The sequence below is a fragment of the Tachypleus tridentatus genome, unplaced genomic scaffold (assembly GCF_004210375.1).
Source record: "Tachypleus tridentatus isolate NWPU-2018 unplaced genomic scaffold, ASM421037v1 Hic_cluster_2, whole genome shotgun sequence".
Taxonomy (NCBI): domain Eukaryota; kingdom Metazoa; phylum Arthropoda; class Merostomata; order Xiphosura; family Limulidae; genus Tachypleus; species Tachypleus tridentatus.
The window spans coordinates 24,858,863-24,871,644 of NW_027467782.1; the positions used below are offsets into that span (position 1 = coordinate 24,858,863).

Here is a 12,782-nt window from a genome sequence, read left to right on the forward strand (position 1 = left end):
ATTTTAACATGTCCTTAGGGTAATCGACGATTTCTAATTTAAAATACGTTTACATTAAACTTTAACTTGTATTGACTTTGTATATCATACAGCTTCGTTGAACTTCTTTGAACAACCATGTCGTAGTTTCTTTTTTATTTATTTCTTACTATCATCCGCGTGGCATGACAGTAATTGGATGTCTCACCTTTTAATTTATGCTTGTATAAAAGGGAAACAACAATCTGTGTTTTAACAACATTTTTCTCTCCAAAACACACTCTAGTAGCAATGAAGAGATTGATTGGGATAGCTCATCCGTTTGGAATTATACGATTGGTCGTGTTGTTGAATTTGAAAAGGATGAAAACGTGTTGATGAGATATTAAAGTCTAAGAACAAACCTCACGGATTTTGTATTGGTAAGAAGATGTTAAAGAACAGTAATGGTTAGCAGTCTCTTGTTTGTATCAGAATAGCGTTTCTTTTATTATTATTATTACAGTAAAAGATGACCTGGAGAGATCACCCATTTTAATCATTTACACCACTTTATGGTAGTGTGTTGTCTGTCAATAACGTAGTTACTAGACACTAAAATGTTGTCACTTAAGAAACGCTTAACATTGCAATTTGTTCTGCCGTGACGTTAGTGAATCGTGCACATGCCACGAATTACGAGAATAATAATACAATCTGTAGGATACAACACAGCATGAAGTAAGAACTTGAAAAGCAAGAAATTAAAATATTTGTGACGATTCATTTAGATTTTATCTGTTCTTGGTACAAAACACGTCAGAAGTCCCTTCACCAAGCATCAAGATGATTAATATATGTCGTGAGTGCAAATCTAGTTTGTTTGTTTGCTGCTGAATTTCGCGAAAAGCTACTCGAGGGCTATCTGTGCTACCCGTCCCTAATTTAGCAGTGTAAGACGAGAGGGAAAACAGCTAGTCATCACCACCCACCGCCAACTCTTGGGCTACTCTTTTACAAACGAATAGTGGGATTGACCGTCACATTATAACGCCCCCACGGCTGAAAGGGCGAGCACGTTTAGCGCGACGGGAATGCGAACCCGCGACCCTCAGATTCCGAGTCGCACGCCTTAACACGCTTGGTCATGCCGGGCCGAGTGCAAATCTAAAGAAAGATGATAGGATTAGGAGTTCAATCTTTTATTTTTAAATTAATTAATTATAGGGGAAACAACATTATCATGGCATAATCCGGCAGAAAATAACGTGACGGTTAATTTAAAATTATGATAAAAACAGTTTTGAACTGATGATGATGATGTCGTATTAAAGGTCCATATGATTTAGTTATTAAAGTCAGGATTTACATGGTGTAGAAGTTGTTGTTATTGTATTTTGAATTTAATTATTTAGTGAAGCAGGTTTTGCATTGTAACTGAAACAATTTTATCTTAACGTTTAAAATTTCACTTCAATAGTTTTGAGCCCGACTTGGCCAGATGGTTAATACATTGAAATCGTAATTTCAAAGTTTCGAGTTCGAATCCCTGTCGTGCCAAACATGTTTGCCCTTTCAGCTGTGGGGACGCTATAATGTGAGGTTCAATCCCTTTATTCGTTGATAAAAGAGTAGCCCAAAAGTTGGCGGTGGGTGGTGATGACTAGCTGCCTTCCCTCTAGTCTTACACTGCTAAATTAGGGACGGCTATCAAAGACAGTCCTTGTGTATCATTGCACGAATGTAAAAAAACAAAAGGACAATACGATGTAGTTATTAAAGTCATAGTTTACCTCGTGTAAAAGCTGCTGTTATTGTGTTTTGAATTTAATTATTTAATATAGCAGATTCCTTACTAGATATCAAAGCAAAACTAGTTTAGATGTTATTTAATTTTGTAGAAATCAGTATTTTTTATCTTGACTTAGGTGAATCTTGGCCAATTAATCATACAATCTGGAATGAAGAAGAAGAATCAGTTCCTTCCGGGATTTTCATACCCAAAAGGTATGTATTCTCAAGTTCCTACCGGGATTTTCATACCCAATAGGTATGTATTCTCAAATAAATCCTGACTTTTATCTAAGTGGTTGCCAGGACGCTCTGCTCACAATACCCGGAAAACTGTTTTGAGCTCCTGTCACACCAAACATATTCAACCTATTTAGTCGAAAGGGAAAATTAAAATATGACGGTCAATTTCATTATTCGTTGATCTAAGAGTAACCCAATAGTTGACAGTGTAAGGTGTTGACTTGGTGTCTTTCCTTTAGACTACAATTGCTGAAAATATGGTTGATGTATACAGCCTACGTGTTGTTTCGCGCAAAATTTAAAAGAAGCCAAATCAAATAGACTAAGTATCGAAAAAAAATTAAAATTATAAAAATATTTTAAAATAGTTTCTCAGTAAATATGTAACAGTTCATGTATATTATATATTATTGTTCTTAGTTGTTTTTATCTCACCATAAAACTTATGTTTTGATAAGAATGTGTACTATTGATGATTATAATCTGTTATCAAGCAGAATAACTGTTAACTTAAAAATTCAGTGAAAAGTATGTAATCCAATGATATAATTAGGTTTCATAGTTACTTATATAACCTATGTATTTCTTCAATACATTGCACCTTTGCTGCTTGGCTACAACTAGTTAAACGCTACCTGTCATAACATCTTTGCCTTCAACATCTTGTAGAGTCGTTTTCACTTATAATTTGTTTTGGGACCTTAATTCTTCTATTTTTGATTCAAGCAGACAAATTTGGTAACATATGTTTTATGTGACCCTGAAATAACCATAATTCGTTATCTATTCCACCATATAAATATTTAAGTACGTTTAATAATCATCTGACAAACCTCAACTACTGTTTTTCTCTATACACAATTGCAACCATTTTTCATTATAAGTAATTTTATTGTAGGTATTATAGTAACTTGTGAATGAGAGTAGAGAAGAACATGTTAATTCCATTACATCTGCAATATCCACTATTATCGAGCACCTCTGTATAATAGCAGGACTCCACAGTTTGACTCATACACGACAGATCTAGGAGTTATTGAAATACTGTTCATACTGTTATATTGTCTGAACAATAATTGTCTTAGTGTGGATCGTGTTATTTACCAATTTTATCTCAGTTGTTAACCATTAACATTAAGGTACTGATTTATCAATATAACACAATTCATTTAAATAAATATTGATCTTTTCTCATACAAGTCACTTTTGTGTAAATATACTATGACAAATTAATTATTTGTAAGTATTGCTTCTATTCCAGTGACTTTGTCCTGAAGAAAAGATCATTTATGGAGAGGATACAGAACAGCCTCAGTAGTGTGTTTCGTCGCAAACATCAGAACAAGCAGAAAAGAATGACAGATCCTCTCGACCAGTCCTGGTGTCACGACTCGTAAGTTCTAGGTTTTTATGAATTAACTAGGATACCGTATTTTCATACTACATATACTCAACGTAATGTATCGCTTTACGAAAAAAGTCTGACTGAACTTATCGCTTCTTACGGCCCTCTCACAAACCTACATTTCTTACAACACATATCCATGTAATCGTTTTTCACAGTGTACAGTTTAGCCGAAGGATAAACACTAAAGCTTTTGCGATAAGTGGCTTTGTGGACAACGTTGTGTGCCTTTTGCCTATTTTTACTCATACGAGTGAAAGCTATACTGACTATTTAACTCTATTTTACCTGAGACTAAATATCTAGAGGGTGAATAACTTGAACATCCAATTGACATTTAGTAGGCGTTTTCTTTTTGTTTTTGTATGAAACTCTCGTACATTTCAACACGAATATTCTCTGGTTGAAAACTGAGAGTTCTTAATTTCTCAACTCTCCTGGAAAGTCTCTCAGTAGCCTGATACCGATATTTTCAATTGATGGGTATTTTATGCTCACAAGGGCTAAATGGCAAGTCAGAATCACTTAACATTTCTAATTCTAAACAACTGACCAACTTATCATTACCATAAGAAACTTTAGCCGTCTGTTAGACCCGAAGAATGGGAATGACTGCCATTACTATAACCCGAGCACAACCGAACTTACGGGCTGTATTCAGCTGCATTGTGGCTCGAATATTAAACACTGAGAAACGCAACACTGCATACTGAATATCAGTTATTGCTGGCCCGTCCAAGTAGAATATAATAAGTATAAATTTATGTTATCTTTTAATCTCTGAAAGGATCTGTTTGAAGGAAGAGTGATGTGAAAAATGTAACAGATTTTAACATGTCCCTAGGGTAATCGACGATTTCTAATTTAAAATACGTTTATATTAAACACTAACTTGTATTGACTTTGTACATCATACAGCTTCGTTGGACTTCGTTGAACAACCATGTCGTAGTTTCTTTTTTGTTTATTTCTTACTATCATCCGCGTGGCATGACAGTAATTGGATGTCTCACCTTTTTAATTTATGCTTGTATAAAAGGGAAACAACAATCTGTGCTTTAACAACATTTTTTCTCTCCAAAACACACTCTAGTAGCAATGATAATGAAGAAATGGAGTTGGATAGCTCACCAGTTTGGAATAACACGACTGGTAGTGTCATTAAATTTGAAGAGGATGAAAACGTGTTATAGAGAAAATAAAGTCTAAAAATAAACCTCAAGGATTTTGTATTGCTAAGAAGAAGTTAAAGAACAGTAATGGTAAGCAGTCTCTTGTTTGTATCAGAATAGCGTTTCTTTTATTATTATTATTACAGTAAAAGATGACCTGGAGAGATCACCCATTTTAATCATTTACACCACTTTATGGTAGTGTGTTGTCTCTCTATAACTTAGATACTAGACACTAAAATGTTGTCATTTAAGAAACGCTTAACATTGCAATTTCTACTGCCGTGACGTTAGTGAATCGTGCACATGCCACGAATTACGAGAAAGATAATACAATCTGTAAGATACAACACAGCATGAAGTAAGAACTTGAAAAGCAAGAAATTAAAATATTTGTGACGATTCATTTAGATTTTATCTGTTCTTGGTACAAAACACGTCAGAAGTCCCTTCACCAAGCATCAAGATGATTAATATATGTCGTGAGTGCAAATCTAGTTTGTTTGTTTGCTGTTGAATTTCGCAAAAAGCTACACGAGGGCTATCTGTGCTAGCCGTCCCTAATTTAGCAGTGTAAGACAAGAGGGAAGACAGCTAGTCATCACCACCCACCGCCAACTCTTGGGCTACTCTTTTACCAACGAATAGTGGGATTGACCGTCACATTATAACGCCCCACGGCTGAAAGGGCGAGCACGTTTAGCGCGACGGGGATGCGAACCTGCGACCCTCAGATTCCGAGTCGCACGCCTTAACACGCTTGAATATGCCGGCCCGAGTGCAAATCTAAAGAAAGATGACAGGATTATGTGTTCAATTTATTATTTCTAAATTAATTAATTATAGTGGAAACAAAATTATCATGGCATAATCCGGCAGAAAATAACGTGACGGTTAATTTAAAATTACAATGACAACAGTTTTGAACTGATGATGATGATGTCGTATTAAAGGTCCATATGATTTAGTTATTAAAGTCAGGATTTACCTGGTGTAGAAGTTGTTGTTATTGTATTTTGAATTTAATTATTTAGTGAAGCAGGTTTTGCATTGTAACTGAAACAATTTTATCTTAACGTTTAAAATTTCACTTCAATAGTTTTGAGCCCGACTTGGCCAGGTGGTTAATACATTGAAATCGTAATCCCAAAGTTTCGAGCTCGAATCCCTGTCGCACCAAACATGTTTGCCCCTTCAGCTGTGGGGACGATATAATGCGAGGTTCAATCCCTTTATTCGTTGATAAAAGAGTAACCCAAAAGTTGGCGGTGGGTGGTGATGACTAGCTGCCTTCCCTCTAGTCTTACACTGCTAAATTAGGGACGGCTATCAAAGACAGTCCTTCTGTATCATTGCACGAACGTAAAAAAACAAAAGGACAATACGATGTAGTTATTAAAGTCATAGTTTACCTCGTGTAGAAGCTGCTGTTATTGTGTTTTGAATTTAATTATTTAATCTAGCATATTCCTTACTAGATATCAAAGCAAAACTAGTTTAGATGTTATTTAATTTTGTAGAAATCAGTATTTTTTATCTTGACTTAGGTGAATCTTGGCCAATTAATGATACAATCTGGAATGAAGAAGAAGAATCAGTTCCTTCCGGGATTTTCATACCCAAAAGGTATGTATTCTCAAGTTCCTACCGGGATTTTCATACCCAATAGGTATGTATTCTCAAGTTCCTACCGGGATTTTCATACCCAATAGGTATGTATTCTCAAATAAATCCTGACTTTTATCTAAGTGGTTGCCAGGACGCTCTGCTCACAATACCCGGAAAACTGTTTTGAGCTCCTGTCACACCAAACACATTCAACCTATTTAGTCGAAAGGGAAAATTAAAATATGACGGTCAATTTCATTATTCGTTGATCTAAGAGTAACCCAATAGTTGACAGTGTAAGGTGTTGACTTGGTGTCTTTCCTTTAGACTACATTTGCTGAAAATATGGTTGGTGTATACAACCTACGTGTTGTTTCGGGCAAAATTTAAAAGAAACCAAATCAAATAGAATAAGTGACGAAAAAAAATTAAAATTATAAAAATATTTTAAAATTGTTTCTTAGCAAGTATGTAGCAGTTCATGTATATTATATATTGTTGTTCTTAGTTGTTTTTATCTCACCATAAAACTTATGTTTTGATAAGAATGTGTACTATTGATGATTATAATCTGTTATCAAGCAGAAAAACTGTTATCTTAAAAATCTGTTATCTTAAAGAAAATATGAATTCATGTGCCTGCAAAACTTTGTTGATGAGAACTTAGCTCATAAACAGCAGCAAGAAAAGTATTTCAAAGACACTGAAATTATTCAAGATGCCAGTTTTCCAGACCTTTTGTTGGATGTGAGGAAGAATATACATTTCATATTTAAGACACAAAAAACTGGTTGTTACAGCCCAATTACATAATGAATAACTAAACACATTAAAAATATAAAGTGCACAAAAAACCTCTCTTTAGTGCACACAATGAAGGATGGAATAACAGGGGTATGTATAAACAGTTATTAATAAAGATACACACTTAAACACGATGTTTTCTGATTTCACGTACAGAAGTACTATTTGATAATCACAATGATCCCCTTGTCGGAGTCTCATTAGATTGACTGTGGATTTTCTTTGGCAGAAGAGAACCTGTCAAGTTAGTGAATTAAAATTAGGTCACTATATCATAATCAGGAGCAAGTAAATCAGAAAAACTAAAATATAAAAGATGTTAAGAGAACAAAGCCTTAGCAAATGTTTCCCTGATGCTAGAGATTCTACACCAGCCTTAGAATGTTGGCTTTCTATTATTTACACATAATGTGGTATTAAACATCACAGATAACTACTGGCAATTTCTGAAACAAGAGGATGTGATATGTGGGCATGTCACATTGGGTCTGATTTACAAATTTACAATTTCTGGGATGTGTAACCAAATGAGATCGAAGACTATAAAAGTTATGCTTTGTGTGAGTGATTACAACATTATAAGAAATTATGTTAACTTTCATAGCTCTTGATGCAATGGAAAATGAGTTAGAGAAGAGGGTATTACCTACTGAGCAAATGTCAATTCTCACACTATGATGCTTGTTCTGAAAAAGATAAACCGATCACCAAAAGTATTACTTACTTGGCATGACACAAGATCTTAGTGTCTCACAATCAAAATTTAATTAATTTGTTATAACAATTAGAATAGCATAAACATCTCAGCTAATAATGCATATTATAACAGTATACAAGTTTTAAGTTCTTAATTCTAAAGGCAATATTTAAAAAAACAGGATTTGTCAAAAGAGACTTCATAAGCTGTAGCTAAAATTAGCATGTAAGCATATTTCTTTGATGGAATTAAAACATTTCCATCATCTTTAAGTCCATCACCAATACTCCTCTTTAGATTACTTGTACCTACATCGCCAAAGCTCCCAATGTTCTGTAAGGCAACAACAGAAATAAACTGTAAAACATTGCTTCACTGCTTTAGCAAAAATCAGTTTGTTTATTTTTAGAGCCAGTTTTCATGTGTAACTACCACAACTAAGCATTGCATAAAAGTACTGCAACTTGAATGGCTTCAACAATAATGTTAATTAATTATTTCTTTCTATTGGCATTATCAAGATCTGAAATCAACTGTACCCCATTTTGCTTTTATACTTTACTAGAGTTTTGAATGCTGACAAAGTATGTCCATCCACAGCAAACAGATAAGCTGTTTAAGAAGTTTTCAATATGCTTCTTTAGCTTGTACACCCAGAGTTAAGTTATCTGAGGATGAAGAGAGATGCTGGAAGCAAAAAGATCATCATCAGTAATACCAGTGTTGTCATGAAGACTTCTCATCATCTTTGGACAACTTTTTAAAACATTAAAAGCACAAGTGTATAATTGTATAAATTTTATGTTGGATACAATGTAATAGAATAGATTAATAAAAATAGCATAGCTTGAATTAATAAAATAAATGGATAGTATATCTGTGTAAAAGAAAATCATAGTGATTGAGAAAACAGAAATTCACCAAAAAAAACTAGGTTATAGACTTACCAGTTTATAAAAAACAACAAAAATCAATTAGTGTGAGTGTGTGTGTATGTTTTCTTATAGCAAAGCCACATCTGGCTATCTGCTGAGTCTACCGAGGGGAATTGAACCCCTGATTTTAGCATTGTAAATCTATAAACTTACTGCTGTACCAACTGGGAACAAATCAATTAGTAGATAATACCATACACAGGATAAAATTTAATTATGTTTAAGTTAGTACTCAGTAAATAAAGACCACAAAATCAGTTCTCTAATTACCTTAGTATATGCTAATTTGAATTACTAACAAATAACCAAATTTTAAAGTTCACAGATAACTCAAAAATCAGATAAAAACACATATATTAAACACATCATGACACACAAAAATCGATGTTTAGGTGTCTTTTTAAATAACGTATAATATGAAAATTTAAATATTAACATACAGTTTGATACCAAACTTAAGAAGATAAAGTTATAAAATAGTAGTTCAATAAAATTTTGAATGTAAGTTGACAAGTGCAATGATGTGGCCTTTGACCCATGACCCATCTGGAAAGGGTTAACAGTTACATACATAAAGAAATATTTACTTTTACATACCAGTTGCTTCATGACCTAGAATCAAATCATGAAGTGTGGGGTCTTCTTGATGAGATGCTGCTACTCCTGCCACTCCATCTGGTTCATCAAGGAGGATGTACAGTTTCTAAGACAAAAAAATAGATGCATACTGATCACAACTGAAAAAAGTAGTAATAAAAAACAATGCATTCATCCTATATATATATAAAAACATTTTTTGCATTTGAATACTGAATATTCTTAGATTCCTTATTCTTATAAAGAGTGATTCTGAAGTTCATTAACAGGTAAGGAGAGGCACAGGATCAGAAATAAGGTACACTGAGTCTGCCCGTGACAGTACCATTGAAATAATGGGAAATTTTGTTGATATGAACCAAATAACCAAATTATCAGGAGAAAAGGTGTAGACAATAAAAAATAAAAACATTTTAACACGAGTACTCTGAATATATTCTTTGAGAGCTATAATTTTATGTATATGTGCATGTAAAGTTGTACTACAGAAGATGTAAGTCTGACAGTAGCAAAAGTTATAGCACAAATCTGAGTTTGAGGTACAAGCCCAGAATTTTATTATACAATTAGCTCATTGAAAGATTGTAAGTATTAAACTTTACACAGTTTGGTTTCTATTCATCTAATGAATATTGCAACTTCACATAACACACACTGCAGATTCACACTTAAAATCTGTTTCAATGCAAAATTACCAATATCTATTGTTTTCCTTAAACTATTATTTTGTCATTTGAAATCAAACAATATTCTGGCATGTGATGTAATCTTAGTAGTATTAATATTTCATTATACAAAATTACAAGAGATATCATTTCAAAATTATTTACCTGCAAGAAAGCCAACTGTAGCCGTGAAGATTCTGGGTTATTCTTGATTGATAATTCTAAATACATTAAAGCCCGAACATAAGCTTGACAAACAAAGGAGGCACGATCTAAAAGGTCTTCTGGAACACTCTTCAGGAAGTCATAAACAGACTTATAGTTGGGATCATTATGTGGGTCCACTAGAGAAATAACAACTTTGTCAATTCATGCATTAGCAAAAGCAAATCACAAAAAACGAAAAATACATTGTCTTTACATGTAAAACATTTATTATAGATTAAGGAAAGTTGGTGTATTCATTCTATGCATGAGCTTATGAATATACAGAACCACAACAATCATCATGAGGTCTTAGTAATGGGTCACATCTCAATAACTGAGAATAATTCTATTCTGTTAACAACAGAACCAAAACAGCCATTTTGAGGTCCTAGTAGCAGATTACATCTCAACAACTAAGAATCGTTTTTATTCTGTCAAGAACAAAACCCATAGGACCTCCATTAGGTCACCAATAATTACAAACCATGTCTTATTATGTAAAGAATAGAATCACAAAAATTTCTGTCAGGTCCAAGAAAAACAGGTCACCTTGCAAAAATGTGTAATTATGGGTTTTTATTTGTCAATAACAAAATCTTAACAACCTCCATCAAGTCAAAAGAAAATTGGTCACAGCACAATAATTTGGAATTTTATCTATTATTTTAACGATAAAGTTCTAAACAGAAGTTGATATCAGTTACAAAACAGATGTTGAAAGCAGCAAAGTTTGAATGAACTATAATAGTACAGATTGTACATGTAAACAACTTCAGATCTTTGAAGCTTATCAGAAAAACAATAAAAAACCACTAAAGATGAATCCCAAAATACTGATGTTGCAATAATTTGACTCTACAATGAACTGAAGCATTTCATGGAGTATGTTGATATATATATAGAGCTAAAGGAGATGTGGCACAGAAACTGAAAAATTGCAAATAAATTCAACATTGAAACTCTGCCATCATTTATTAGCTGAATTTCTACTTTCAAGGGCAAGTTGGCAACACATTTTGGTGGTTTCCACAAGATCATTTTATTATTAAACTGCAACTTACTTTGCTTGTTTTGAGAAATCGAATATTTTGTAAATTCTGGTTTTATTTATACCATAACAATCATCACATTTGCTTCCTTTCAGGATGAAAGCTCCGACACATCATTCTATAGTTTCTCCACTTTAAACCAAAATCTGCAAAATTGTCAGCTTATCAGATTTTTCAAATGAGACTGCTGACATATCTTGTTTCTGTTAAATGCAGTCAAAGTTTTCATCAGTGAACCAAGTTGAAGACACAATATACAATACAAGTACATAAGCCACATACAAAGATGAATTTCTCTTCATTATCAATGTAGTTCTAAAGTTTACAGGTTACATATTTTTAGAAGTTACATACAAATATCAATGAATAAGGTGTAACAGATAGTTTATACATGCTACTTCATTTTATATATGAAGGATAGCTTTTGCTAGAGACAGATCAGGAAAAAATTATGATAACTAGCAGTCATTTAGCCCTTTTGCTACAGACTCAGTATAATATACAAGTTCATCTACACATTTGCACACATTAAGTATTTGTACTATAACTTTTGATACAGCACATGTACCTTCACAAAATCTGGTAGACATTAGTACAGATACAAGTATTTTTTTTACAAAAATCAGATGTTTCATGAACTATTTTTATAAAAGATCTGTTTGTGAAAATTGAGTCTGTTTCATTACTAGTATGAGTGCAAAGTGATTTCATGTTATGAGTTAAAAACTGTTCTTCATCCCAAAAATCTCAAATATTATTTCCATAATCTCTAAAACTTCCTAAATATATTTCAGATGTTTGATTTCAGCAAAACTTTATACATTATGTTATTTTCTACATTCCAGCTGTGGGGTCTGTCACTTAACTAGCTTTGTAACTATCATTAAAAATTAGGAAATAAATAATTTTATTTTTTTAGTGCTATGATGATGACATATTGTAACATGAAAATACAAATGTTTAGTTTAAGTAGACTAAGTCTCATACTGCTATATGTTACATATATATTTATTATGTTACTGACCTTCCAGTCATGCCTAGCTAGCATTGTGCAACTTGCATTGATCTGGTGCTCGCATATTACATATCCAGTAACATAAAACTGACCTTTAGTCTTTTCTGTCTTGGCTGTGTTTTAGTGGACTAGTATTTTGTAATATACAGACACATTTAAATTATTATACATTATATATATGTATATACATTATGACTATTTAGAAATAAATTATTAAACTTTTCTTAAAATACAGAAAAAAAATGGGAAAAGCAAACAATTATCTCTTCTCTCTACGATCTCTGTACTTGGTTGTTGCTGGACATAAGTTGCTAAGCCTTTTGAAATTTCACAAGTGGAGGATATCAAACAATTTTTTTTTTAGGTTTTATACATACAGTTGAATAACCAAAAAATCATAAGTAACTACACTGATACCATAGAATTCCACTTAGTAACTAGATTTATATCAATTTTAAAATATATGAAACTATGAGCAGACTAAAGACACAACCGAACTCCTTGAAAACTTAGATTGAAAGAACACTAGCTTTTTCGAAGATTAAAATAGCTAAAAAACCACTTTAGGAACATCTTAAGCTACTGATTGGTTATTCACATGTCATATACTGTAGTAAGAGTATATGATGGACTGTT

At 32.9% G+C, this 12,782-nt stretch overlaps 1 protein-coding gene across 4 annotated transcripts in view; it reads right to left on the reverse strand.

Annotated features, from left to right (window-relative positions):
• Nucleotides 1–7,015: 7,015 nt before the first annotated feature.
• Nucleotides 7,016–12,782, reverse strand: part of LOC143242486 (serine/threonine-protein kinase ATR-like) — a 50,239-nt gene continuing 44,472 nt past the window's right edge. For 2 of the 4 annotated variants that reach the window (XM_076485912.1, XM_076485911.1), the window contains exons 10-13: nucleotides 10,041–10,219; nucleotides 9,211–9,316; nucleotides 7,628–7,667; nucleotides 7,016–7,218 (exon numbers count right to left, since the gene is read on the reverse strand). Coding sequence is in view for 1 of the 4 variants with exons in the window: in XM_076485915.1 (XP_076342030.1) it covers nucleotides 10,172–10,219 (48 nt within the window). In the remaining 3 variants the exon portion in view is untranslated. Of the gene's footprint in view, nucleotides 7,219–7,627; nucleotides 7,668–9,210; nucleotides 9,317–10,040; nucleotides 10,220–12,782 lie in introns of those variants that run through there. The other 2 variants (XM_076485915.1, XM_076485914.1) reach the window with 2 other exon arrangements.